At 46.8% G+C, this 26,514-nt stretch overlaps 1 protein-coding gene across 1 annotated transcript in view; it reads left to right on the top strand.

The window, feature by feature from the left end:
• The window catches only part of LOC148146302 (putative G protein-coupled receptor 139), a 60,002-nt gene extending 38,145 nt beyond the window's left edge, over positions 1 to 21,857 (top strand). The window contains exon 2 of the mRNA XM_087998665.1: positions 20,947 to 21,857. Coding sequence (XP_087854791.1) covers positions 20,947 to 21,857 — 911 coding nt within the window. The remainder of the gene's footprint in view (positions 1 to 20,946) is intronic.
• The last annotated feature ends 4,657 nt before the right edge of the window (positions 21,858 to 26,514 follow it).

Here is a 26,514-nt window from a genome sequence, read left to right as displayed (position 1 = left end):
TATGCTTCTATGAGTGCATGGTTGTGCAAGATCAATCGTTGAGAAGCTTAAAACAGGAATTGATGGGTTTCAGAACACTCTATAGGCACAAGGGTAAGAAGAGTGAACTTGTAATAGCTTCAAAAAGTACGCCAATGGCAAAATTAAAGGAAAAGAATGTGCAGCTTCTTTACAGTCTGAAACCAGAGAATGGAGATTGGAGAACAGGGAAATGGCAGAACGATGCAGCAGATATTTCAGTCATGTCTTCACAGAAGAAAACAAAACAAAATACAATCTTCCCAGAAATACTAGGAAACTTTAATCTGGTGAGAGAGAAAAAGGAAGTAGAATGAAATTAGCAAATACTCGTTATGGAGAGAGTCTTTTAACTGAAAGTAATGGGCTGAGACAAAGTCAAAAGAGATTTATAAAATGGGAATCATAATTGAGAAACTGACTTTTTGCAAAATTATGGAGAAGCAATCAGTGCGATGCGATTGGATTTTCAGAAAGACTTTCGATAAATCCCCAAGCCTACTATGCAAATTCGAAATATATGGGACTAGGGCTAATGGAAGGGCATAGCATTAGAATGGGAGAGCTAACAGGAAACAGTGAGCATGAATAAATCAATGTTTTTTTTAGAACGGAGAATTCGGGGGTATAGCAGGATTCAATGCTTGGGCCCTAGCTATTTCAAATGCACACCAAACATTTGTTCGAGGGAATCAAATGCAATATTTCCAGGCCTGAATATGGCACTAATCTATGTCGGATTGTGAGTGGGTGAGGAAGATGTAAAAAAGCTCCAATGTGACTGGGGCAAGTGGAGTGTCTGTGCAAACATGTAGCGGATGGAGATAAATGTGGGTAGATGTGATGTTCTGCTCTTTGATGGGAAAAGTTAACGGCAGTCTACCATTTGAAAAGATTGGAAAATGTTATTCTATAAAGGGACTTATGCTACTATTTGTTTCATTTTTTCGCCGACCTCCAAGGTCCATGGCAGTGAGGTCTGAAGCTAGAAGACAGTACTCGGAATGACATTGAGACACTGACATAGACCCACCAGTTGGCTAGTTGGAACATTGAAAAGGATCTGGATCTCCCTGTACACTAGTCAATGTAAATATTTTTTTTGCAGGAACAGAAAGCAGTTAGGAAGGTAAATGGTTGAGTTGACCACAATGTCAGGGGGATTTGTTTCCAGGAGTAAGGGTGCCTTACTGCAGCTGTACAGGGCCTTGGTGAGAGCCCATCTAAAACATTGTGCAGTATTGTGTGCAGTTTTGGTCTCCTTACCGAATAAAGGTCAAACCTGACATTGAGGGAGAGCAGCGAAGGATGACCAGACTGATCGCTAGGATTTTAAAAATCACACAACACCAGGTTATAGTCCAACAGGTTTAATTGGAAGCACACATAGTTTTCGGAGCGACGCTCCTTCATCACGATCACCTGATGAAGGAGCGTCGCTCCAAAAGCTACTGTGCTTCCAATTAAATCTGTTGGACTATAACCTGGTATTGTGTGATTTTTAACTTTGTACACCCCAGTCCAACACCGGCATCTCCGAATCATGATCTCTAGGATGACAGGCTTGTTGTGGGAGCAGAGTTTGGGTCGACTGAACCTATATTCCATGTGCTTTAGCAAAATGAGTGGATACCTCTGTGCAATACATAAAAGTCTGACAGGGCGAGACAAACTATAAACAGGGATGATGATTTGGAGCCATTTCAGAGACCATTAAAGAAGTTAACACATGTCTGTGCGTCTTGAGACACTTTTATGCCAGACCAGGAAAGCACGGGAGATTTATTTCCTGAAAGTACATTGGAGAAGCAAACTGCTGTTCACAATCGACATTAGCTTCAGGGTAATTAATAGTGACACCAGATTTTAGATCTCGATATTTTATTAATTGTTTTTAACTTTCACCAGCTGCCAGACCATTAGCGTGGTCTGGATTAGTAATCCAATGAAATTTCCACAACAGCACCATCTCCACATGGGGACCTGTCAAAAACCACACTAAGCAGGTTATTTCTGTGCTGTTTGACTGCTCCGTCAAAAAGAATCCCACCAATTTGACTATTGTGATGGGTATGAGGGGATGATAATTCGTCAGATTGTAATTATTCCCCTCATAGGGGACTGGACATAGTTCAGTAAATTTCCACATTGCCAGGGAGATGTCAGAGTTGGAACTGGAATGAAAGAGCTTCCTCAGGGACAAGGCTTGTTGTGCAGCACAAGTCTTCTTTCCTATCGTAGGAATGGTGTCAGGGCCCAATGCCTTTGCCGTATCTACTGTGTTCTTCATGTCACGTGCAGCGAATCGAATTGTTTGAAGACTGACGTCCGTGATTCTCTGGGCATCATGGCATTGATCTGGGCATTGGTTTCTGATGGGGAAATATTTCCATTTTTAAATTCTCATTCTGCTTAGGTTCTCTCCCTGGGTCATGCTTTCAATTTGACACATTCCACAAAAGCATTTAACTGATTTTAATACAACTGTTTAATTCATCAGAAACTTTTTCCTTGAGTAATGCCATCTTTTCTGTTTAAAGTGAATGTGTTTCCCTCTGTTTCTCTTCCTGACCATGATTAAGAGCTCTATAATGTCAGTGATTCCAGCCTTATGTCATTCCAGAGCCAATGAATTCTCTGGATTCCCAATAATCTTCACCGCATTGTATGTATTCTCTTTTGGTTTGATGCTGTCCCATACTTACCTTATCGCTCATGGTTGCCTTGTCCTCTCATGATTATGTTTCATATTCTTTGGGATGAATTTCTGATATTATCTTCCGAATTAGCACCAGAAACTCCTGCCATTGCTGTTTCGTGGTCTTCCCTGTTTGGCTCCCCTTCCAATTAACTCTGGCCAGATCCTCCCGCATGCCTTTGTGGTTGCATTGCTCAATTATAATCACATTACATCAAAGTTTGGGAGAAGATTTATAGATCGGGTGCTCGTTGTTGTGGTTATGCTCGTTGAGCTGGGAATTTTTGATGCGGACGTTTCATCCCCTGTCTAGGTGACACCCTCAGTGCTTGGGAGCCTCCTGTGAAGCGCTTCTGTGATGTTACTCCGGCATTTATAGTGATTTGTATCTGCCACTTCCGCTTGTCAGTTCCAGCTGTCCACTGCAGTGGCCGGTATTCTGGGTTCAGGTCGATGTGCTTATTGATTGAATCAGTGGATGAGTGTCATGCCTCTAGAAATTCCTGGCTGTTCTCTGTGTGGCTTGTCCTATAATAGTAGTGTTGTCCCAGTCGAACTCATGTTGCTTGTCGTCTGAATGCGTGGCTACAAAGGATAGTTGGTCATGTTGTTTCGTGGCTAGTTGGTGTTCATGGATGCAGATCGTTAGCTGTCTTCCTGTTTGTCGTATGTAGTGTTTTGTGCAGTCCTTCCATGGGATTTTATACACTGCATTGGTTTTGCTCATGCTGGGTATCGGATCCTTCGTCCTGGTGAGTTGTTGTCTGAGAGTGGTTGTTGGTTTGTGTGCTGTTCTGAGTCCTAGTGGTCGAAGTAGTCTGGCTGACAGTTCAGAAATGCTTTTGATGTATGGTAGTGTGGCGAGTCTTCTCAACCCAAAGGACTAGCATTAGAGAAACTGGTAAAGGAGACCCCGAGTAGAGCCGATGAGCTGCAGGAGCGCGCACAGCCGAGGCAGGGGCTGGGTATGGAGGCAGTGCCTGATCTCTATAAAGAATTCGCCTCTGTAGATAAACTGTATTCAGAAAGAACGGCGTGGGGTGTGGAGGAGGACAAGAGGTTACAATTTGCGAGATATGGGATCTGCTCAGTCTCTAATAGTTGAGTAGTGAGGCGCAGGAAAAGCAATACAGATCAGGCAGCATCTGAAGAGCAGGACAATCGACTATCAGGCATAAACCTATCATCAGGAATATGGCTTGGGGACAAGGGGATGAACGATAAATAGGACGGTAGGAGCTGGGCTGGCGGGAGGGTCACTGGGAGGGCGATAGGAAGACGTAGGTGGGAGTGATAGTGATATGTCGGAGGGGAGGTTGGAGTGGGTAGGTGGGAAGGAAGATGTACAATTAAGACAGTTGAAGAGGGCGGTGCTAATTTGAATGGTTGGATATGGGTTGAGGTTGGAGAGGGGAGATTTGGAAATTGGTGAAGGCGATGCTGATGCTGTATAGTTTGAGGGTTCCAGCTGTCCTACCAACTGCCCACTTCACATTCCTCTCCAACCTATCACCATCAGACCCCCCTGCATCTACCTCTCTCCTTACAAGCTGCATTCCACCCAGCTCCACCCCCTCCTTTCTTTTTTCAGCCCCCTCCCCCTTCCCTTACTACCCACTTTCCTGATGAAGGACTTGTGTCTGAAATGTCTTCTCTCCTGTCTTTCGGATGTTGCCTGACCTACTGTGGTTTTCCAGCCCCTCACTTTTCAACTCGGATCACCAGCTTCTGCAGCCCACACATTCCCTCGGCCTCTTATAGTTAGAGATGGAAGTATTTTCACTCTTTCTGACATGTTACTCAACAGCATAATAATTTTTTGGAATACGGACCGAAATTAAGCATTCCCTAGTGTAACATCAATTTGGAGTGCCACATCAAGGTTGGGGAAGTAACAATGAGATTGAGTGATTGAGTGCCAGTTCCAGGAATACAGTTTGTTTTGGGGATCGACTTAGCAGGATTCAAGGTGGGAGAAACACCCTTTGTGGTGGAGAAGGCAAAGGAAGACGAGGTAACTAGGGAGTTAAAAGAAAAATACCCAGGAATTTTTCCAGACTGTGTAGTAACAAGATCCCACTGTCATAAGTTAAAAGCAGGAAGGAGAAAATACGAAAAAAAAGCCAAAGGAGTTGATGTGCAGTTAACTGACACCCTGTTTGATGTCACGGTGCAGAAAACAAAACCTGAACAGGCAGAGGGTCAGGCAATGGTGTTTAGTCCTGAAAGGCTAATAGACTTACAACAGAGAATTTTACACACACATACACATGCACACACACAGAAAAGGAATCAGAATGCATTATCGAACGTTATCAATTTACAGCTGGAATCCTAAATTTAAAATGGAGACAACAGTAGGTTACTGCAGAAGGAAAATTGGCCGAAGTGCACCAGATTGTGTTACTGGTAGCATACAGTGTTACGAGTAGCACATGAACTAACTGCAGACGGTCATCTAGTGTTGGAAAACTCAGGCTAAGGTACAGTAGAAATTCTAGCGGTCTGGAATGCACAAGGACGTGGTTATTTTTTGTAACATGCCAAATGGTAGGTAAGTCACAGGCTGTAAAAAAAAAACACCTTTGTTGGCAATTCCTGCATTTGAAGAATCTTTTACGTAGATAGGATCAATTGTGTAGCTCCCCTTTCGAAACTAAAAGTGGAAACCAATATTTGCTGACCATAATGGATGTGTCCACCAGAATTCCAGAGGCAATTCCATTACGGAGTGTTAAGGTAAAAAGGGAGGTGGAGGGGTTGTTAGCTTTCTTTACTCGCTGTGGACTGCCAGGAGAGATTCAGTCAGACCAACGGTCTATATTTTACTACACAGTTGTTTTAAAATAGCTTAGGCATACAGCACTTCAAATCAAGTGCGACACATCCTGAATCCCAGGGAACCTTGGAAATTTAGCATCAGACACTGAAGACCATGTTAACAGCATACTGTCAGGATTACCAGAATGATTGCGATAAAGTTGTCCCATTAAATTGTTTGCCATTAGAGATGTCCCAAATAAATCTATCCCGTTTACTTCCTTTGAGTTAACATTCGTACATGAAGTGAGAGGTAATTTGAAACTAATTAAATATGAATTGACAAGACCGACTTCGGAGATCTCACAGTTGGATTATGTACGTGAAGTGAGGGAGAGATTAGATGGCGTCAGTGAGTTAGCTAAACAGCTGTGGTCTGTTCGCCGAGCTGAAAGTGTTTGTTGCAAACGTTTCGTCCCCTGTCTAGGTGACATCCTCAGTGCTTGGGAGCCTCCTGTGAAGCGCTTCTGTGGTGTTTCCTCCGGCATTTATCGTGGCCTGTCCCTGCCGCTTCCGGTTGTCAGTTTCAGCTGTCTGCTGTAGTGGCCGGTATATTGGGTCCAGGTCGATGTGTGTGTTGATGGAGTTTGTGGATGAATGCCATGCTTCTAGGAATTCCCTGGCTGTTCTTTGTTTCGCTTGCCCTATAATGGTAGTGTTGTCCCAGTCAAATTCATGTTGCTTGTCGTCTGCGTGTGTGGCAACTAGGGATAGCTGGTCATGTCGTTTCATGGCTTGTTGATGTTCGTGGATGCGGATCGTTAGCTGTCTTCCTGTTTGTCCTATATAGTGTTTTGTGCAGTCCTTGCATGGGATTTTGTACACTACATTAGTTTTGCTCATGCTGGGTATCGGGTCCTTCGTTTTGGTGAGTTGTTGTTTGAGAGTGGCTGTTGGTTTGTGTGCTGTTATAAGTCCTCGTGGTCGCAGTAGTCTGGCTGTCACCTAGACAGGGGACGAAATGTTTGCAACAAAATCTTCCAGCTCGGCGAACAGAACCACAGCAACGAGCACCCGAGCTACAAATCTTCTCACAAACTTTGAATTAGCTAAACAGCACCTGAAGAGGGCACAGCATAGAATGAAGCAAGTGGCAGATAAAACCTCTGAACCTTTGACGATTTCCCGTGGGGACGACGTATTAGTGTTGCCACCAATGGTAAGAAATCCATTCAAAACCAGGTTTAGTGGCGCATTTCAAAAAAAAAATGTTAATCAGTTAAACTATTTGGTAAAGATACCGGAGATGACAAAAGCGTTATCGAGTATGTCACGTGAATGAATAATGCCACATTTAAGACTCAGAAACAGAGTTGTGGTCAGATGAACAAATTGTTCATGTTATCTGTATGATGTAGTGATCTTTAGCAAGTGATTGAAAACTCACATGTTACAGTTGCCAGGGCATGTTGAATGATTACAAGAAGCAAACTTGGTAATAAAATTAAAGAAAACAGAATTTGCAAAGGCAGAGGTGACGTTCTTGGGGCATTTCATTGGACATGGAAGGTTGATCCCAGGGAACACAAAGACGAAGGGCTTTGAGGAATTTCCACGACCATCCTCGAAGAAATAGGTGCTTCGATTTTTGGAACTGAGCGGATTCTATCAGAAGTTTGTTGCAAACCTCAGCAGTGTATTGGCACCACTGATGGGTTTATTAAAGAAGAACATAGAATTGTGGTGGACAGAACAATGCCAGGAGGCATTTGAGAATTTTAAAGCAGGATTAATCACCGCACCAGTTTCACCTACACCAAATATTTTGAAACCCTTTGAAAATTGTGTTTGATACTCGGGGTATAGTGGTCGGAGATGTCTTGATACAGAAAGTTGATGATGGAATTGAATGGCCAATTGGCTACTTGTCGAAAAAACTCAATATCCACCAGAAAAAAAAATGCAAAATCTCCATTATTGAAAAAGAATGATTGAGTTTTGTACTGGCCTGACAATATTTCCATGATCACATATTTCGTATTTTTGAAATATTTAAAGACCAGGATATGAGCCTATTTCATTGGAGTCTCATGTTACCAACTTTGAACTTTAAATGCACATGCTGTGCGTCCTAAAAATGTGATAGCAGATGTGTTATCGCGGCTATAAAGGAAAAAGTGATCAAAACATTTGACTTATTCCAGTGTTATATATGTGTGCAGAATTAATATGAATGGTATAACTGAGATTAATATTTTTGTATTTCATAATAATGGGATGAAGAATCAGAGGAAAAATGTTCATTTTTTTTCTGAAGGGGGAAAGTGTTCTGTTGCCGAAAGCATGTCTGGTCACTTTAAGACAGAACGGGTTTTGCTGAATAGAAAGTATAGCCATAGATGCCAGCTAAAGGGCAGACTGTTCCAAAGATAAATTAGCTGGGAAAATGGAAACCTGAGTTTTGGTTGCTGTTTTGACAACAATTCAAACACAACCAAAGAATGGGTTAAATAATGCTCAGGATACCAGAAGCCAATAGAATGTGAATATTATTGTTTGGACACCTTGAAAGCAATCAAATTATGAGAATTGTTGTATCATGGGGAGTATATAAACCCAGCATTTTGAACAATAGAGGGAGAGCCACTGCCATCGAACAGCAGAGTATCTGCTGTAGAGAAGGAGTGCTAACTGGCCATGTCAAACACTCTCTATCAAAGATACATGTTCATGTAAAACCTACTTGCAGTAAAAAAAAAGTGACCCAGGGAGATCAGCAGCTGGAAGAGTGAATACAGCGGGGAAGATAGAGACTGTGTGGTCTTGAGATTGTAAGTTTAATATGTGGGTTTTTGGAACAACATATTTTTACAGAGTTGGGGTCAGATAATAAATAGTTAAGAAACAGAGGGGCTTGTATTGGCGAATAGTCGTTGTTTAGTGCTCAGTATTAAAGTCAAGAACCTAACTTACTCTTTTTTTAAAATAGTGGAATTAAGGAGATCTGTGTCACTCATATATTAACAGACTACGAGGTGAAGCGAGCTTTTCTGGGTGTTTGGTTTTAATTAACAGAGGGGTTCGCCTCTACCTTGTAAATGTCCATCCATGCTAACCCCATTTCCCTGCAGTTGGCCCATATCCTTCTGGTCCGTTCCTATCCACATGTTTATCCAAATGCTTTTGAAATGTTGTTAATGTACCCCATCAACTTCATCTGCTGGCAGCACATCCACGTACCAGCCCTCTATGTAAAGAAATGGCCCCTCAGTTTCCCTTTTATTCCTTCCCCTCTAACCTTAAACTCATCCCCTCTAGTTCTCGATTCTCTAAACCTTGGAAAAAGACTGGGAGCATTCACCCTATCCGTATCTCTCGTGATCTTATACAGCTCTATAAGGTCCCCCCTCAGTCTCCTACACTCTAAAGAAAACGTCCCAGTTTGTTCAATCTCTCCCATTAACTCAGACCACTGGGTCCTTGTAAACCTCTTATGCACTCTTTCTAATTTAATAACATGCTCTCTATAACAAGGTGACAAAACTGAACACAATACGCCAAGTGCGTCCTTACCAAAGTCCTGTGTAATTGCAACATACATTCCCAACTCCTATACACAATGTCCTGCCTGATGAAGGCCAGTGTGCCAAAAGCCTTTTCCCTGACCTGTCTACCTGTGATTCCACTCTCAGAGAACCGTGTGCACCTGAACACAAAGGTCTTTCTGCCCACGACACCCCTTACGGCACTCCCTTTCAATATGAAACTCCAACCTTGGTTTAAGCTTCCAAAAGGCAAGACATCACACATCTACACTCCATTCCATTTTCCATTTCTCGGCCCACTTTCCCACCTGATTAAAATCCTGCTGCAATTTCTGATAAACTTCCTCACTGATCACGATACTACCTATTATAGTGTCATCGGCAAAGTTACCAATCATGCCTTGTCCATTGTCAAACAAATCGTAGACATCAAACACCAATGGGCCCTGCCTCCAGTCTGTTAAGTATCCTTCCACTAAACCCTCTGCTTCCTACCATCAAGCCAACTGTGTATCCAATTGACTAGTTCCCCCAGCATTCCACGCGATATAACCTTCCAGAGCAGCCTGCCAAATGGAAGCTTTTCAAAGACCTTACTGAAATCCATAGAGTCTATGTCTAACGCTCTGTCCTCATCAATCTTACTGGTCACTTCATCAAAGAATTTAGGAAGCGTGATCTTCCACTCACAAATCTATGCTGACTGCTCCGAATCAAACCCTGTGTAAGTAATGGGTGCAGTCAATGGTATGCTGTCTTTCATTGTAAGATGATTCGAGTACATAAATAAAACCATTTTCCTGCTGTTGTAGAGCCTTGCTGAGAGAGTATTTGGGGCACTCTCTCCAGAATTGATCACCTTTGTAAGGAATGATCTACTTACCACAGACACGGGTGATGGTATCATGAGAATAGAGTGAAGAAGCTGAGTGTTAATCTGTCGAGCTGTGAGAGATGAATAAATAGTGATGCTGAAACACGAGGATTGGCAGAGATCACTTATTTCCAAACAGACATTGACAGGGAGAGAAATTCCATACTTTACCCAGGATTGATTGGTTTGATTTATTGTCACGTGTACCTCAGTACAGAGAAACACTTTATTTATGAGCAATGGAGGCAGATCATAGTAAGCATGGCCAGGCAGATCATAGGTTAGAAATAGACTGGGACAGAGTAAGGCATACAGGTTACGCTGAACAGGACGTGCACGAGACAAGATCAACATGAACAAGATCAGCATTGTTTGAACTTAGAGAGTCCATTCATCAGTCTAACGTGACTTTCCTAATAGTTTATATGACTAAATGAACTCTCCCCACGTTATTGTGCAGTCAGCGTGTGAACCTGAACTGAATGTCAGGTTGCTCACAATCCCCAACAGCAGCCACAATACCGTCCACCTGAAACAGGTATCCATTCCCATCAGATTCCATCCTACATAGAGAACACTAGGCTAGCTTCTCGGAGTTGGAAGATGCCTTCTTGAGACTTCATATATGGCTTCCCTCCTCACCGTGAGAAAACCAAATTAAAGTCCCACGTGCGTATCGTGAGCAACGGAGCCACGAGGAACAACGTGGAGCAGTCTGTCTGTTCATCATGTTAGAGCATCAATTCGGAGACAGTGAGGACTGTCGATGCTGGAGATCAGAGTAGAGAGTCGATTGCTGGAAAAGCACAGCAGGAGAATCGACGTTTCGGGCATAAGACATTCATCAGGAATCAGCATCAATTACCTCATTCTGCCCCCGTGTAAGTGCATTGAGGTGGGAATGGCCTCCTACTGTTCCTGTACAAGTGACTCAAGGAACTGATTGGCTTCTTCCTCGTCCGATTGGACAGGGCCAAGGGCCTGATTGGGTTACCCTTGGTTCCTGTTTGATAGCTCGATGTGCTGACAAGTGTGTTGAAGCTGCAGCTTTAAGAGTTGATTTTGTCTTGGTTTCTTTTCAGAGAGAGATTGAATGACCGTTATCAAGCTGGCGAGTTAAGACCACTTGAGTAAACAGCCGGGGAGGCCTTGTGTTTATTTTAATGCAGCCTGAATGGGTGTGGCCAGCTGTCACAGATTAGGATCACTGGGTTTTAATTTCTCAGTAACATCAAAAACTATAGGGGTCTCCACAGAGTTGGAAGCTTCAGGGAATGTCTCCTGGCTGCTACTCTCTCTGAATTTTCTCTTGATGCTGTTTTCTATTCCTAAATTTTCTTTTTTGCCAAGGGCTGTGCTTACAGGAATTTCCTATGTTGGACTAGTTCATTAGTAATAGTTCCGAGTTCTATTATTCTGTTAGGTTACCCAGTAGAATTATTTTAAATTCCCCTTTCTTTGGTTTTATTTCATCTTTCGTGTTTAAATAAATGGTGTTTTGCTTCACACCGAGTAGTTTGACCAGTCACACTGCATCTGGAACATACACTTTACATTTCCTTTAAAATAAGAAAACGTTAGAGTCTAGGCTACTGCCTTCCAATATTTTCGAGAGGCTCTGGTGTGGTCCATCACACTAGACCCCTTCTCTTCCTGAGTAATAGCCTGGAGGCACTGAGTGGGCTGTCCCTGTTCTTCTCCAATAGTGTCAATGGGCTGAATAGTTTCCTCATATTACTTTGAAACCAGCGTGAGGTGCTGAATGAAGTCTTGTTTTACTGTGGCAATAGGCAGTTCTGTTACATGAATGTTACAGACACGTTAACAGCACAAGTCTCAATGGAGCCTGGGTCTTGCTGCACATGGACACAGACCAGTTCAGGAGCTGACGGGGGACAAAATGTTCTGAACATTGTGGAATCTTCAGTGACCATCCCCACTTCTGATCTTATGGTCGGGAGGGTGGGGGGTGGGGGCGGGGAGACATTGATGAAGCAGCTGAAGACGTTTGTGAAGAGGAAGCTACCCTGAGGATCTCCCACAGAGTTGACCCAAAACGGAGATGATGAACATCTCCCTTTGTGCCATGTCTAATTCCAAATACTGGAGAGTTTACTCTGATTCCCATTAAGTCCAGCTTTGTTAACTCCTTGATGTCAACAAAAGTCAACCACTGCCTTGATATCAGGACCAGTCATTATTGCCTGAACCCTTGTGTCAACCCCATTTGTTCATTTCAATAAGCCATGATATAGGAGCAGCAAGTTTTTTCTTCAAACAGGTGGTATTGAATGTCAGGATTTCTCTCCGCAAGAGTGTTGGGGAGCGAGATGACTGAAAGTATTTGAAGAGGAAGTAGATGGATATTGATCTGTCAGAGAGTTGAGGTCTATGAAGAATTGGGCATTAAAGAGTATTTCAGACCGAGAGCGGATCAGCCACAATCATCGTGAAGGACAAGGCAGGCTTGGGGAGTGAACGACCTGCCACTGTTTCTGATGTTCTCACATTCTGTTATTGGAAAGTTAGTGGGTGTTATTTTCATGAATGCTCTCTGTTATTGCATATTGCAGTCAGGGAGACCAGAGGATTTTGTGAGCCATGTCTGGGTGAAGTATGGGGGCTGTCTTCTCAGTGAATTTAGGTCTACAACATGACCAACAAATAGAGCATACGTTGGAGAGAGGGGAAGCTCTGTAAAGAGACACGAGGGGCCTCTTTCATACCCAGCCTGGGTTTTCCAACTACATTTCCCAAATCATTTCAAAGTGTGTGTGACAGTCTTGAAGGGCCGAATTGACTCCTCTGTTTCTGTGCACCAGGTTATAGCAGTAAGTAGCCTCCAACTGTTCCTGTCTAGCAGGTATGAGGGGCTGAATGGAACACCGAAACATGGGACTGAGAAACAGGGATTGGCCATTAGACACTTTGAGCCTTCTCCACCAGGCACTAAGATTAGGTTGGGTTCTCAGCTCCACTTTCCTGTCTATATTGCATTATGGATGAGTCGCTTCTCTGTCAAATATTAAACAAATGCAGCTTTCAATCAATGTGAACATAGAGCACGATAAACTTCCAGTGAAGAGAATTCCCACTTGAAAGGTCCATTCAGAATTTTTCATCATCACTCTGATAAAATCAGAGAGTCATGCAGAACGGAACCAGACACGTTCGCCCAACCTGTTCACTCCGATCAGATATCAAATCTGATCCAGTCCCATTTGCCAGCATTTGACCAATATCCGTCCTCTTTCAGACATTTCTTAAATGTGCGATTGTAGCCGCCTTCACCACTTCCTCTGACAGCTCTTTCTGTACACACATCCACTCTCTGTGTGAAACATTTATCTTCAGGTCCCTTCTAAATCACCTGCCCTCTCTCCTCCAACCTATGCTCTCCTGTTCTAGACTCCCCTACTCTGGGGAGCGGAGCGTGGCTGTTCAGAATATCCATGCTCCTGATGATTTTATATACCTCTATAATGTCGCCCCTCAACCTCTGACACTCCGAGGGAAACACCTCAACCTAATAAGCCTCTCCCGTAAGCTCAAACTTCCAGACCTGGAACCTCTGTGTAAGTAATTTCTGCAGAAAACCGAGTTGTACGCAGTATTCTTAAAGCGGCCTCACCAACATCCTGTACAGATACAACATGCCACCACAACTCCTATATTCAATGCTCTGACTGATTAAGGCAAATGTGCCAAATGTGTTCTGCACCACACTGTCTACCTGCGACTCCAATTTCAAGGAACAATGTACCTGCAGCCCTAGGTCCGTTTGTTCCACAACATTCCCCAGGACCTTACCATTACGTGTATAATTTCTGCCCTAATTTGCCTTGCCAAAATACAAAATCTCGTCTTTATCTAAATTAAACTTCATCTGTCACTCCTTGCCCCTTTGTCCATCTAATTGTGGTCTTGTTGTACTCTGAGATAATCTACTACACCACCTTTCTGATGTCATCAGTAAACTTACTAACTATGGCCCCAATATTCACATCTAAATCCTTTACATAAATGATGAAATGCAGTGAACTCAGTACTGAATCTTGCAGTACACTGCTGCTGACAAGCCTCCAGTCTGAAAAATATCACTCTTCCTACAAGCCAGTTGTGACTAGCTTCCTCTGTATCCCAGGGTAAAAACAATGACTGCAGATGCTGGAAACCAGATTATGGATTCGTGGTGCTGGAAGAGCACAGCAATTCAGGCAGCATCCGAGAAGCTTCAGCAAAATCGACGTTTCGGGCAAAAGCCCTTCATCAGGAGCATCTTCTGTATCCCATGTGACCAAACTTTCTAATCTGTCTACCAATCGGAATAAAGTACTAGCTATGAAGAGAGACTGAGTAGGTTAGCTTTATTTTCACTAGAAAAAAAGAGATTGAGAGGGGACTTGATTGAGGTTTGCAAAATCATGAAGGGTATAGACAGGGTGGATAGAGACAAGGTTTTTCCCAGGGTGAAGGATTCAATAACGAGAGGTCGTGCTTTCAAAGTGAGAAGTGGAACGTTTAAGGGGGATACACGCGGTAAGTACTTTACACAGAGGGTGGTGGGCATTTGGAACGCGTTGCTAGCAGAGGTGGTAGAGTCAGGCAGGTAGATTCATTAAGTTGCGTCTGGACAGATGCATGAGTAGGTGGGGAGCAGAGGGAGACAGATGCTTAGGAATTGACCGACATATTTAGACAGTACATTTGGATCGGCTCAGGCTCGGAGGGCGAAGGGCCTGTTCCTGGGCTGTAAATTTTCTTTGCTCTTTGTTCTTTAAATGAACACCTTGCTGAAGTCCATATAGACAATGTCTACCAAATTGACTTCATCAATCTTCTTTATCACCTCTTCAAAAAACTCAACCAAATTAATGAGACATGATTTGCCATGCAGAAAGCCACGTTTTCTACCCCGATCAGCCCTTACCTTCCCAAATGTATGTAAATGCTATCCCTCAAAATCTCCTCCAACAACTTACCCACCACTGACATGAGGCTCACCGGTCTACAGTTCCCCCGCTTTTTGGGTCACTCTGTTTCCTTATCCTCCACTGCTCACAACTAATGTTAAATGTAACCAGGTCGGTGATATGGCCGATCATATCCGTCTCAGACTGGGTCAGGGTCAGTTTTAGGAACAAGTCAGGCTAGTTTCCTTAATCTGCTAAAACAACACGTTATGATCCAGAGCAATGTTACTCAAACTGTGATGGAAAGATGAATGGCAAACTGTTTGGGTATTGCAATTATATAATCAATATTTCCCTTTGTAAAAACACTGACACACACACTCTCTCTCTCTCTCTGCAATTTTAACTTGAAAGAATTTTGTCCAGATAATATTGGAACTCATGACAAAGGAAAAATTGCAAGATTGTCCAAAACGTTATTCTGCTTCTGAAGATATTGTACTCACATAGCTCCTAGCAATGGTATTTCATCCGGGGAGAGTTGGATTTGGATGAATTCACTTTGCTTTAGGCAGTGAGGAGATTCCAGTGGTAAAGTTCTGGAAAGGGATCAGGCAAAGGGTAGCACGGTGGTTAGCACTGCTGCCTCACCGCACCAGGTACTTGGGTTCAATTCCAGACTTGGGTGCCTGTCTGTATGGAGTTTGCACATTCTCCACTTTTCTATGTGAGCTTCTAAATGGGTGATCTAGTTTCTGACCACAGCTCAAACTGTGTAGGTTCGTTGGATTGGTCATGCTAAATTGTCCGTCGTTTTCAGGGATTTCTAGGTTAGATGCATTAGTCAGGGGTAAATATAGGGAAATGGGTTGGGAAGGTTGGTATGGATTTGTTGGGTCCAAGGGCCTGTTTCAACACTGCAGGTATTCCTTAAAAATAAGAATGGTCTCGAGACTTTAGAGGTTTTTTTTAGCTCGCACACATTGCTGTGATGAGGAACAATGAAGGAGAGAGAGTGCAAGAGGCAATTCTTTCTCAGGCAGATGACATTTTCTCCCTCTCTGAGCTGAATCACACAGGAATGTCATCCTCTCCCAAACTGGACCATGTGAGGTCCCTTGTACATTGTCCAAACGATGTCTCCATCACATTCCCTGTTCCATGTAGGTGCATCATTGCTGCTGTCATATAGAGCTTTAACCTTAGCAGAAAATGGTCTTGGTCGATTTGAAGATGTGTTCATATGTCCCTGCGTCATTAAAAAATAAAAATGCTGAATTTATTCAGAATACCTGTGTTAAAATAAATGCATTTTTAAAAAGAAATACAGAAATTGCTGGAAAAGCTCGGCAGGTCTGTCAGTACCCAGATGCCTTTTACATGCTGTATTTGTACCAGCCTCCACCACTTCCTCTGGCAGCTCATTCCATATGCACACCACCCTCTGTGTGAAATGATGCACGTTAGGCCCCATCAAAACCTTTCCCCTCTCACTTTCAACCAATGCCCTCTAGTTTTGGACGCCCCTGACCTGGGTAAAAAACCCTGACTACTCACCCTATTCATGACCATTCTGATTTTATAAACCTTTACTGCTGCGAAATGTGACTCCAATCAACACGAATAGCTGTACTTTCAGTCATCCTCGGCCGAAATTCTGAAATTCAACACTGACACCTCTTCCGTCTCCAAAAAGTCACAATTCTAAATCCATTTTAATCAGTTTGTTCAGATGTATCATGAAACACTTCTGTGGGCTTTACACCTAGACCTTTGTGCCCAGAAGTAGGAATACTAGCATCACTCAGCAATACCCATAAAGCTGTAACGTTATTCTCCTGTGTGTTTGTTCATCAGACTGTCCTGACATGATGTGGCATACCTCTGCAACAGGCAGGACTTGAATCCACGCCTTCTAGTCCAGAGCTAGGAACACTACCACACAAGTTCAGGAATTGAAATCAAACCCAGAGCTCCGGCTCAGAGATAGGGGCACTACAACTACCATACTCAGATTTTGGGTCATCTTTTAATTGCCCGCTTTCGGCTTGGTGTGGATTTATTATAATCAGGTTACCATTATTGAATTACAAAAAAAACTTTGTATTATTAAACAAATGCAAGATATTTGTCGCAACTGTAGAATGTTGACTGCACGTGCTGTGCCATCGAAATTAACTATAAACATCTTTAATTGCTATTATCTGTAGTCTGCAATATTAAGGAAAGAAGTCCTGCAGACGCACTCTGCCCAATGAAGGGTCTCAAATAGACATTTATTACTGAACACCAGAGATGAAGGAAGAATTTTCTGGTCCCAAAACACCGATCACTCTTACCCACCTCTAACGTGCGACTGCCCTCTTCCTAAAACCATGAAATGATTCCAAGCCACTGATTACTGTCCAGCCTCTCCTCCCCACTGACTGTGTCTGCCATCTGTTCCTCCTCCCCCTAACCACGCAAGGCAAACCAAAGTCAGGGTCTTTGCAAAAATCAAGGCCAGAGTGTGCAGGCCTCCTGGAGAGGGGTGGGTATTTTAAAATTGAAGGGTGAGGGTGAGGAGGCAGTAATATCACACACTGGGCTGAGGGGTGGCAGATGGAGTTTAGTTTGGATTAATGTGAGGCATTGGATTTGGTAAATCAAACAAGAACAGGACCTATACAATTAAAGGTAGAGCCTTTGGCAGTGCTGGAGAACAGAGACCTAGGCCGTCAGGTTTAATTCTTTAAAATTTGCATCTCATATAGATAGTGTGTTTAAGAAGGTGTTTAGCACACTTGTCTTCATTGGTCAGACCTTTGAATATCGGAATTGGGACGTCATGTTGTGGTTGTACAGGACATTGGTGAGACCTCTTCTGGAATACTGTGTCCAATCTGGTCACCCTGCCCGCTCATTCCATAGGCACACCTCCCTCTGGGTGAAAAAGCTGCCCCTTAGGTCACTGTTAAATGTTCTCTTCTCACCTTAAGCCTATATCCTCTAGTTTTGGACTCCCCGTTCCCTTGGAAAAAACCTTGACTATTCACTTTGATATAATTGACCTTGATATTATTAAGCTGGAGAGGGTTCAGAAGAGCTTAACCTGGATGTTGCTGGGAAAGGAGGGATTGAGCTACAAGGAGAGGCTGGATAGACTGGGATATATTTCACTGAAGAATATGAGATTAAGCGGTAACTTTACACAGGTTTATGAAATAATGAGGGGAACAGATAAGCTGAAAGGCTGATGTCTTTTCCCTAGAGCTGGGGTTCAAAACTGAGGGATATTTTAAGGTGTGAGAAAACGATTTACAAAAGTCATGAGAGGTAAATATGTTAGACAGAAGCTGACTTGTGTGTGGAATGAACTTCCAGAGGAAGTGGTGAAAGCAGGGACAGTTACAACGTTTAAATGACATTTAGATCAGTCCATTGATAAGGCATCAGTTTGGATGGTGCTGTGAGCAGCTGCCCTCTCCCTCCCCCACTCTGAATGTATCCCTGTTGGTTTTCACCCTCTGCCAATGTCTGTGCAGTGACGTGGAGAGGCCAGCAGAGGGTGGCATTGCATCACTTTAAGCACCACAGAGACTGCCAGACCTGCCCCACACAGAGACACACAGATGTACACACAGCAATTGTTTGGACACAATATTGAGCTCATCTGGTAATTTAAACTAAATGTAAAGAAATGCGCAATTCACATCGTAAACTGTTAAAATATGAGTGACAGAGAACTCCCAAATTCCACTGTTTAAACAAAAACATCAATTTTTTTTTCACTCTGAAAGTGAACATTTTACATCAACTATTCACAACTCTGGGACCCCATTTCTCTTAACTGCTTATTACCTGACTTCAACTCTACAGCAATATACTGTTTCAAAAAGGCACTTATTAAAATTACTTAAACATAATTTGAAAACCAAGCAGCAGCTGTTGTTTCATCTGGCCTCACAACAAAATGCGTTTTTCCTATCTTTCCTGAGGGGTTACAGGATGTTATCAAAGTGTCGACATTTCAGCATTCTGAAACCTGGGAACACATCCTTCCATGACACTGTCTCTCAGTCTCCCCCTCTCTGTCTATACCCCAACCCCTCCCATGTGGTGATATTCAAACTGATTCCCCCGCCATCTCTCTCTGGCAGTGATTTTCACACACACAGCACCCCTTTGTCAGGGCACAATGAAGAGATGGAGCTGTAAATGGGTGGGAGCTGCGCATCCCGTCACTTCCAGCATGGGCTGCACGTTTCCCCACACTGGGCAGGGATCTAACACAGTTCTGCTGAGCAATGCACTGGGGTGGTGTACACAGTCCTACATGCTGGGAGGGTAACTGCTCCTGGTTTACAGATGATTCATTGGTAATTGTGCTGGTTGCTGTGCTGGTCAGACTATCTGGTTGAGGTTTATAGATACTGCAATGATGTGGTCAGTGTAGCTCCGGTGCTGGATGGATATTTGTTGCAGGTTTACACATTAGTGCTCTTTGTGGTCTGCACAGCTCCCTGTGCTGGACAGATACCTAGTCCGGGTTTATAGATCAATGCACTGCTGTGTTCCGCACAACTCCCCGTGCAGGACAGATATCTCGTCCGGGTTTTTAGATCAATGCCCTGTTGTGGTCTGCACAGCTCCCAGTGCTGGACAGATATCTAGTCTGGGGTTATAGATCTATGCATGGGTGTGGTCTGCATTGCTTCCCATGTTGAATACTTGCTGGATAAACACAGCAATCCAGACAGCATCAGGAGGTGTAGAATTTGATGTTTCAGGTGTAGCCCTCATTGAGGACACATACAGAACGTTTACTCCCGAAATGTCGACTTCTCCACCTCCAGATGCTCTCTGGATTGCTGTGTTCTCGCAGATTTCTGCCTGTCTACTTCGGACTCCAGCATCTGCAGCTTTTCTATCTCTATCCCAGCTTCCCAAACTGAACAGATGTCTAATCTGCCTTTGCAGATAAGTGCTGTGATATGATCCGTGCAGTGTTTCACTCTGGACAGATTGCTGGATTGTATTGACCAATGTAATGGATTAATCTGGACAGATTGCTGGGTTGTAATGCACAGGACACTGGCCTGGTCTGTACAGTGTTCCACAGTGAACAGATATCTCTTCTGGGTTGATGGTGTCTGGGCTGGTTCTGTGGATTGAGAATGTGGTATATCTAACCATTTCAGCTGATCAGGCAATGCCTTTAGTTCCCATTCCTGTGATTGAACCCTCCGTCTCACACCCCATTAATGTTACAGTATTCCCAGGCACAGTACATCATGTTGGTGGGGTGGGTAGGGGGGAAAGGTGATGGACAGGCCAAGGGGTTCCCCGTAACGTTCTGTCCCTGACATTCTATAACTGACATTCCCCGGAACGTTCTGCCCCCAACATTCTATAACTGACATTCCCCGAAACGTTCTGTCCCTGACATGCTATAACTGACATTCCCTGGAAAGTTCTGTCCCCAAAATTCTATAACTGACATTCCCTGGAACTTTCAGTCCCTAACATTCTATAACTGACATTCCCCGGAAAGTTCTGTCCCTGACATTCTATAAATGACATTCCCCGGAACGTTCTGTCCCCAACATTCTATAACTGACATTTGCCGGAACGTTCTGTCCCTGACATTGTTTGTGAATGGCCGGACGTCAGTAAATTGAACAAACGATAAGATCCCGAGGGAAGAGATCCCGTTCCAGGGAGAAGGAGACACTGTTCCGAAGGCCCCTCAGGCAGTTAAAGGGGTGAATACGTTTTCCCTGCGTTTACATTTCTCCACAACAGAGGATCGACCACAACTTAGACCAAAATACAGAAATTCCCAAACTCAGTTTGTCTTCAGGAAACTGGGAGAGAATCCTTCAGGACAGCAACGTTTCCACCCTCCGTATTAGGAACTGGGAAGGAGTGACCTGTGTCTGCTCTCGAGTGACCGAGTGTGTGGGAATGTTCTAGAAACCATCTGTCCTTATGGATGTGTCTCTGTGTGTTTGGGGAGGGAGGTTTCTTGTGGTTTATGTCACATTTTATGTCAGTAATTCCGACCTTCCCATTTTGAAAATCTCACTGGGTCCCCAATCAAACAGGTCCCTTTGGTTCCAGGCTGATGGATAATGGGTTTGTTTTCCTTCCTCACAGTTAACGTAGTGACCATCTACGTCCTGCTTTATAAAGATTGTGGATTGTCTCCATGTGTCAGACGTTACCTGGGGGCCATGGCAGCAGCGGATCTCCTGGTCATTATCCTCGACCTTATCCTGAGACACATTCCCATTGTTTATTGGGAACAGTTTTATTTTCTGGTGGACTCCGTCCCGGTGTGTAATATCCACGCCGCCCTGCTTTATGCAGCCACTGACTGCTCTGTCTGGTTCACCGTCACTTTCACCTTTGATCGGTTTGTGGCCATTTGTTGCCAGAAGCTGAAACGTAAATATTGCAGTGAGAAAACGGCGGCTGTGATTCTGGGAGCAGTGACTGTGCTGAGCTGTTTAAAGAACATCTCCTGGTATTTTATTCTCTCGGCTTGGTATCGGCTGGGGAACGCCCCCTGGTTTTGTGATGTAACAAACGCTGTTCTATTCTCCCCTGTCTGGGCCACAATCGAGTTCCTCCACCACATTCTAACCCCGGGTGTCCCATTTCTCCTGATTCTGCTGCTCAATGTTCTCACCGTCAGACACATTTTAATCACCAGCAGAGCCCGCAGGAGACTCCGCACTCACACCAATGGGGACGCTCAGTCTGACACTGAAATGAGAAACCGAAAAAAATCCATCATTTTACTGTTTGTAATCTCGGCCAATTTCGTCCTGTTATGGTCAACGTTAATGCTGTATTCTATATGGTTACGGATGTCGGATATTGGGTATTACTCTGTGTCTCTCGATGGCTTTGTGCAGGAATTGGGCTTCATGCTGCAGCTCCTCAGTTGCTGCACAAACACCGCGATTTACGCCGTGACCCAGACTAAGTTCAGGCAGCAGCTGAAGAATGTGCTGAAATATCCCTTCACACAAATCCATCCATCCATCAAATTCCATCATTAATCAATCCATCCGGGATTTTCTCATTTCAGTTCAGTGGTTCAGCGATGGAGCAGCCTGTCGCTATGGTAACAGACTGAGGGGAGTGCTGGTTTGTCCATCCTTACCCCACAGGGGGGTTACATGGACACATTTCAATGTTTCTCACAACTCAGGGGCCGGTGAGAAAATGCACCATCCCACTGACTGCATCCATCACTTCCATTTGTAAACAATAAAAATGTTGATTAAAGTGTGCCGAGCAGCAGAGTGACCGATGTTGGTGTGTGTCTTTGTGTTGGAGAAGCTGAGCTGGAGAGAGACCGACTCAGCCCCAAGTCCTGGTTCTCAGGGAAGGGGAGGTCACAGTGCCCTGAGCTCAGGAGCTGGGTTTAACTCTCTCTGTCCCCCAACTGCAGCCTGGCCTCCCCATTACCTCTTCCCTACTCTTTCTCCTCAATTCTCACTCTTTCTCTCTCTTTCAGCACACACTCTCTTTCCCAACACTCTCCCTCATCTCCCGTTCTCTCTCTATCACACACATACTCCCCCAACCCCGGTTTCTCCACCTGCCTCCACTCTTCTCTCTCCCTCTCTCTCTCTCATACCGTCTCTGTCTCCCTCCCACAAGTCCACCTCTACCCCATTTTCCCCACCGCCCACATCTCACACCCACCCCCCACACGCAGCCTCACCCCAAACACCCCCAGTCTCTGGGTCAGAGGGAGAGAGAAGGACCAGGGAGACGGTGTGTGTCAGAGAGAGAGGGAGGGATGGACAGGAGGGAGAGAGATTCAGTCAGAGGGAAAGATAGGGAGGTGGGAAGAGAGTCACACCGAGGGAGATGGAGAGCGAGAAGAGGGAGAGAGAGAGAGAGGGTGAGGGAGGGAGAGAGAGAGACGGGATGAGATAATGAGAGAGAAGGGCGAGAGAGAAAGTGAGGCTGAGAGAGGGGCGAGGGACGGGCAAGAGAGAGAAAGAGACAGAGAGAGGGAGGGGCGACAAGAGAGAGAAAGAGGACAAGAGAGATGGGGAGACGAGAGACAGAGAAAAAGACAGGACAGAGAGAGAGGGAGTTGATGAGAGAGAGAGGGATGGGGCGAGAGAGAGAGGGAGGGGGCGAGACGAGAGAGGGAGGGGGGCCGAGAGAGAGGGAGAGGGGCGAGAGAGAGAGGGAGGGGCGGGCGAGAGAGAGGGAGGGGGCGCGCGCGAGAGAGGGAGGGGGCGAGAGAGAGGAAGAGGGTGAGAGAGAGGGAGGGGACGAGAGAGAGAGAGGTGGGGCCGAGAGAGAGAGAGGGAGGGGGCGAGCGAGAGAGAGAGGGAGGGGGAGAGAGAGAGATGGAGGGGCGAGAGAGAGAGAGAGGGAGGGAGGCGAGACAGAGAGGGAGAGTGGGCGGGCGAGAGAGACAGAGGAAGGGGGCGAGAGAGACGGAGGGGGATGAGAGAGAGACAGGGAGAGGGCAACAGAGAGAGGGAGGGAGGTGAGAGAGAGGGAGGGGGCGAGAGAAAGGGGGGTGAGAGAAAAAGAAAGGGTGCGAGAGAGAGCGAGGGGGGCGAGAGTGAGAGAGGGAGGGGGCGCGAGAGAGAGGAAGGGCGTGAGAGAAAGAAAAAGGGGCGAGAGAGAGTGGGAGGGGGTGCGAGAGATAATGAAGAAGGGGCGAGAGAGACAGAGGGAGGGCGACGAGAGAGAGAGGAGGGGTGAGAGAGAGGGGGGCGAGAAGAGAGAGAGAGAAGGGGCAAGAGAGAGAGGGAGGGGGCGCGAGAGCGAGAGGGAGGGGGTGAGAGAGTGAGAGTGGCGGCGAGAGAGAGAGAGAGAGAAGGGGCAAGAGAGAGAGGGAGGGGGGCGCGAGAGCGAGAGGGAGGGGGTGAGAGAGTGCGAGTGGCGGCGAGAGAGAGAGAGAGCGAGGGGGCGAGTGAGAGAGAGGGAGGAGGGCGAGAGAGATGGAGGGTGGCGAGAGAGAGAGGGAGGGGAGCGAGAGAGAAAGGAGGGGTGAGAGAGAGTGACTGGCGAGAGAGAGGGAGGGGGCGAGATAGAGGGAGGGGGCGAGAGGGCGAGAGGGAGGGGGTGAGAGAGAGTAACTGGCGAGAGAAAGGAAGGGGGTGTGAGAGAGAGTGAGGGAGGGGGCGAGCGAGAGAGAAAAGGAGGCAAGAGAGAGGGGGAAGGGGCGAGAGAGAGGGAGGGAGGCGAGAGAGAGGGAGGAGGCGAAAGAGAGGGAGGGGGCGAAAGAGAGAGGGATGGGTGAGAGAAAGAGAAAGGGTGCGAGAGAGAGAGCGAGGGGGCGAGAGAGAGGGAGGGAGCGAGAGAGAGGGGGCGAGGGAGAGAGAGAGGGTGGGCGTGAGAGAAAGACAAAGGGGGCGAGAGAGCGTGTGTGGGGGCGAGAGAGAGGGATGGGTCGAAAGAGAGAGAGGGAGGGGGCGAGCGAGAGAGGAAAGGAGGCGAGAGAGAGGGAAGGGGCGAGAGAGAGGGAGGGAGGCGAGAGAGAGGGAGGGGGTGAAAGAGAGGGAGGGACGAGAGAGAGAGGGATGGATGAGAGAAAGAGAAAGGGTGCGAGAGAGAGAGCGAGGGGGCGAGAGTAAGAGAGGGAGGGAGTGAGAGAGAGAGGGAGGGGCGAGAGAGATGGAGGGAGGTGAGAGAGAGGGAGGGGGCGAAAGAGACAGGAAGGGGGCGAGAGACAGAGGGAGGGGGCCAGAGAGAGAGGGAGGGGGGCGAGAGAGAGTGGGAGGGGGCGAGAGATAGAGGAAAGGTTGAGAGAGAGAGGGAGGCGGCGAGAGTGAGAGAAGGGGCGAACGAGAGAGGGGGCGAGAGAAAGGAAGGGGGTGAGAGAGAGAGAGGGAGGGGGCGAGAGAGAGAGGGAAGAGGAGAGAGAGAGAAGGAAGAGGCGAGAGAGTGCGGGAGGGGTCGGGCCGAGAGAGAGATGGAGGGGGCGAGAGAGAGAGGGAGGAGGGTGAAAGAGAGAGAGAGGTAAGGGCGAGAGAGAAAGAGCGAGGGAGGCGAGACAGAGAGGGAGGGCGGGCAAGAGAGACAGAGGAAAGGGGCGAGAGAGAGGGAGGAGGACGAGAGAGAGGGAGGGGGCGAGAGAGAGAGGGAGGGATCGAGAGTGAGGGATGGGGCGAGAGAGAGAGGGAGGGGGTGAGAGAAAGAGAAAGGGTGCGAGAGAGAGAGGGAGGGGGCAAGAGAGAGAGGGAGGGGGCGAGAGAGAGGGGGCGAGGGAGAGAGAGCGAGGGTGGGTGTGAGAGAAAGACAAAGGGGGCGAGAGAGCGTGTGTGGGGGTGAGAGAGAGGGATGGGTCAAAAGAGAGAGGGAGGGGGCGAGAGAGCGAGGGATGGGGCGAGAGAGAAAGAGGGAGGGGGCGAAGAGGGAAGTCAGGCGCGAGGGAGAAAGTGAGGGGGCGAGGAAAAGAGGGAGGGGACTAGAGAGAGGGAGGGGGCGAGAGAGAGAGGGAGGGTGAGAGAGAGGAGGTCTGAGAGAGAGGGGGGCAAGAGAGAGAGAGGGAGAGGGCGAGAGAGAGAGAGTCAGGGGCAAGAGAGAGATGGAGAGGGCGAGAAAGAGAGGGAGGGGCAAGAGAGAGAGGGAGGGCGTGAGAGAAAGAGAAAGGGGGCGAGAGAGAGTGGGAGGGGGTGCGAGAGAGAATGAAGAAGGGGCGAAAGAGACAGAGGTAGGGGCGAGAGAGAGGGAGGGCGACGAGAGAGAGAGGAGGGGTAAGAGAGAGGGGGCAATAGAGAGAGGAAGGGGTCGAGAGAGCGAGAGGGAGGGGGTGAGAGAGAGAGAGAGTGGGGGCGAGAGAGAGAGGGAGTGGGCAAGAAGGAGAGAGAGAGGGAGGGAGTGAGAGAGATGGAAGGTGGCGAGAGAGAGAGAGGGAGGGGGCGAGAGAGAAAGGATGGGTTAGAGAGAGGAGGGGCGAGAGAGGGAGGGAGGGGCGAGAGAGAGGGAGGGGGCGAGAGAGCGAGAGGGAGTGGGTGAGAGAGAGAGTGACTGGCGAGAGAAAGGAAGGGGGTGAGAGAGAGAGAGGGAGGGGCCGAGCGAGAGAGGGAAGGGGGCGAGAGAGAGAGGAAAGGGGCGAGAGAGAGGGAGGGAGGCGAGAGAGAGGGGAGGCGAAAGAGAGGGAGGGGGCGAAAGAGAGAGGATTGGGGTGAGAGAAAGAGAAAGGGTGCGAGAGAGAGAGCGAGGGGGAGAGAGTAAGAGAGGGAGGGTGTGAGAGAGAGAGAAGGAGGGGCGAGAGAGATGGAGGGAGCCGAGAGAGAGGGAGGGGGCGAAAGAGACAGGGAGGGGGCGAGAGACAGATGGAGGGGGCGAGAGAGAGAGGGAGGAGGGTGAGAGAGAGAGAGGTAGGGGCGAGAGAGAGAGAGGGAGGGAGGCGAGACAGAGAGGGAGGGCGGTCTAGAGAGACAGAAGAAACGGGCGAGGGGGAGGCAGGAGGATGAGAGAGAGGGAGGGGTCGAGAGTGAGGGAGGGGGCGAGAGTGAGGGAGGGGGCGAGAGAGAGAGGGAGGGGTTGAGAGAGAGAGAGGGTGGACGTGAGAGAAAGAAAAAGGGGGTGAAAGAGAGGGATGGGTCGAGAGAGGGAGGGAGGGGGCAAGAGAGAGAGGGATGGGGCGAGAGAGAGAGAGGGAGGGTGCGAGAGAGAGAGGGGGTGAGAGAGAGAGGGAGGGGGCGAGAGAGAGAGAGGGGGCGAGAGAGAGGG

This window comes from Chiloscyllium plagiosum, unplaced genomic scaffold (assembly GCF_037043375.1).
Source record: "Chiloscyllium plagiosum isolate Xiang-an unplaced genomic scaffold, Cpla_swu_hap1 HiC_scaffold_21, whole genome shotgun sequence".
Taxonomy (NCBI): Eukaryota; Metazoa; Chordata; class Chondrichthyes; order Orectolobiformes; family Hemiscylliidae; genus Chiloscyllium; species Chiloscyllium plagiosum.
Note: the sequence above shows the minus strand (reverse complement) of the source record. Positions and strands in the feature narration are given on the sequence as shown.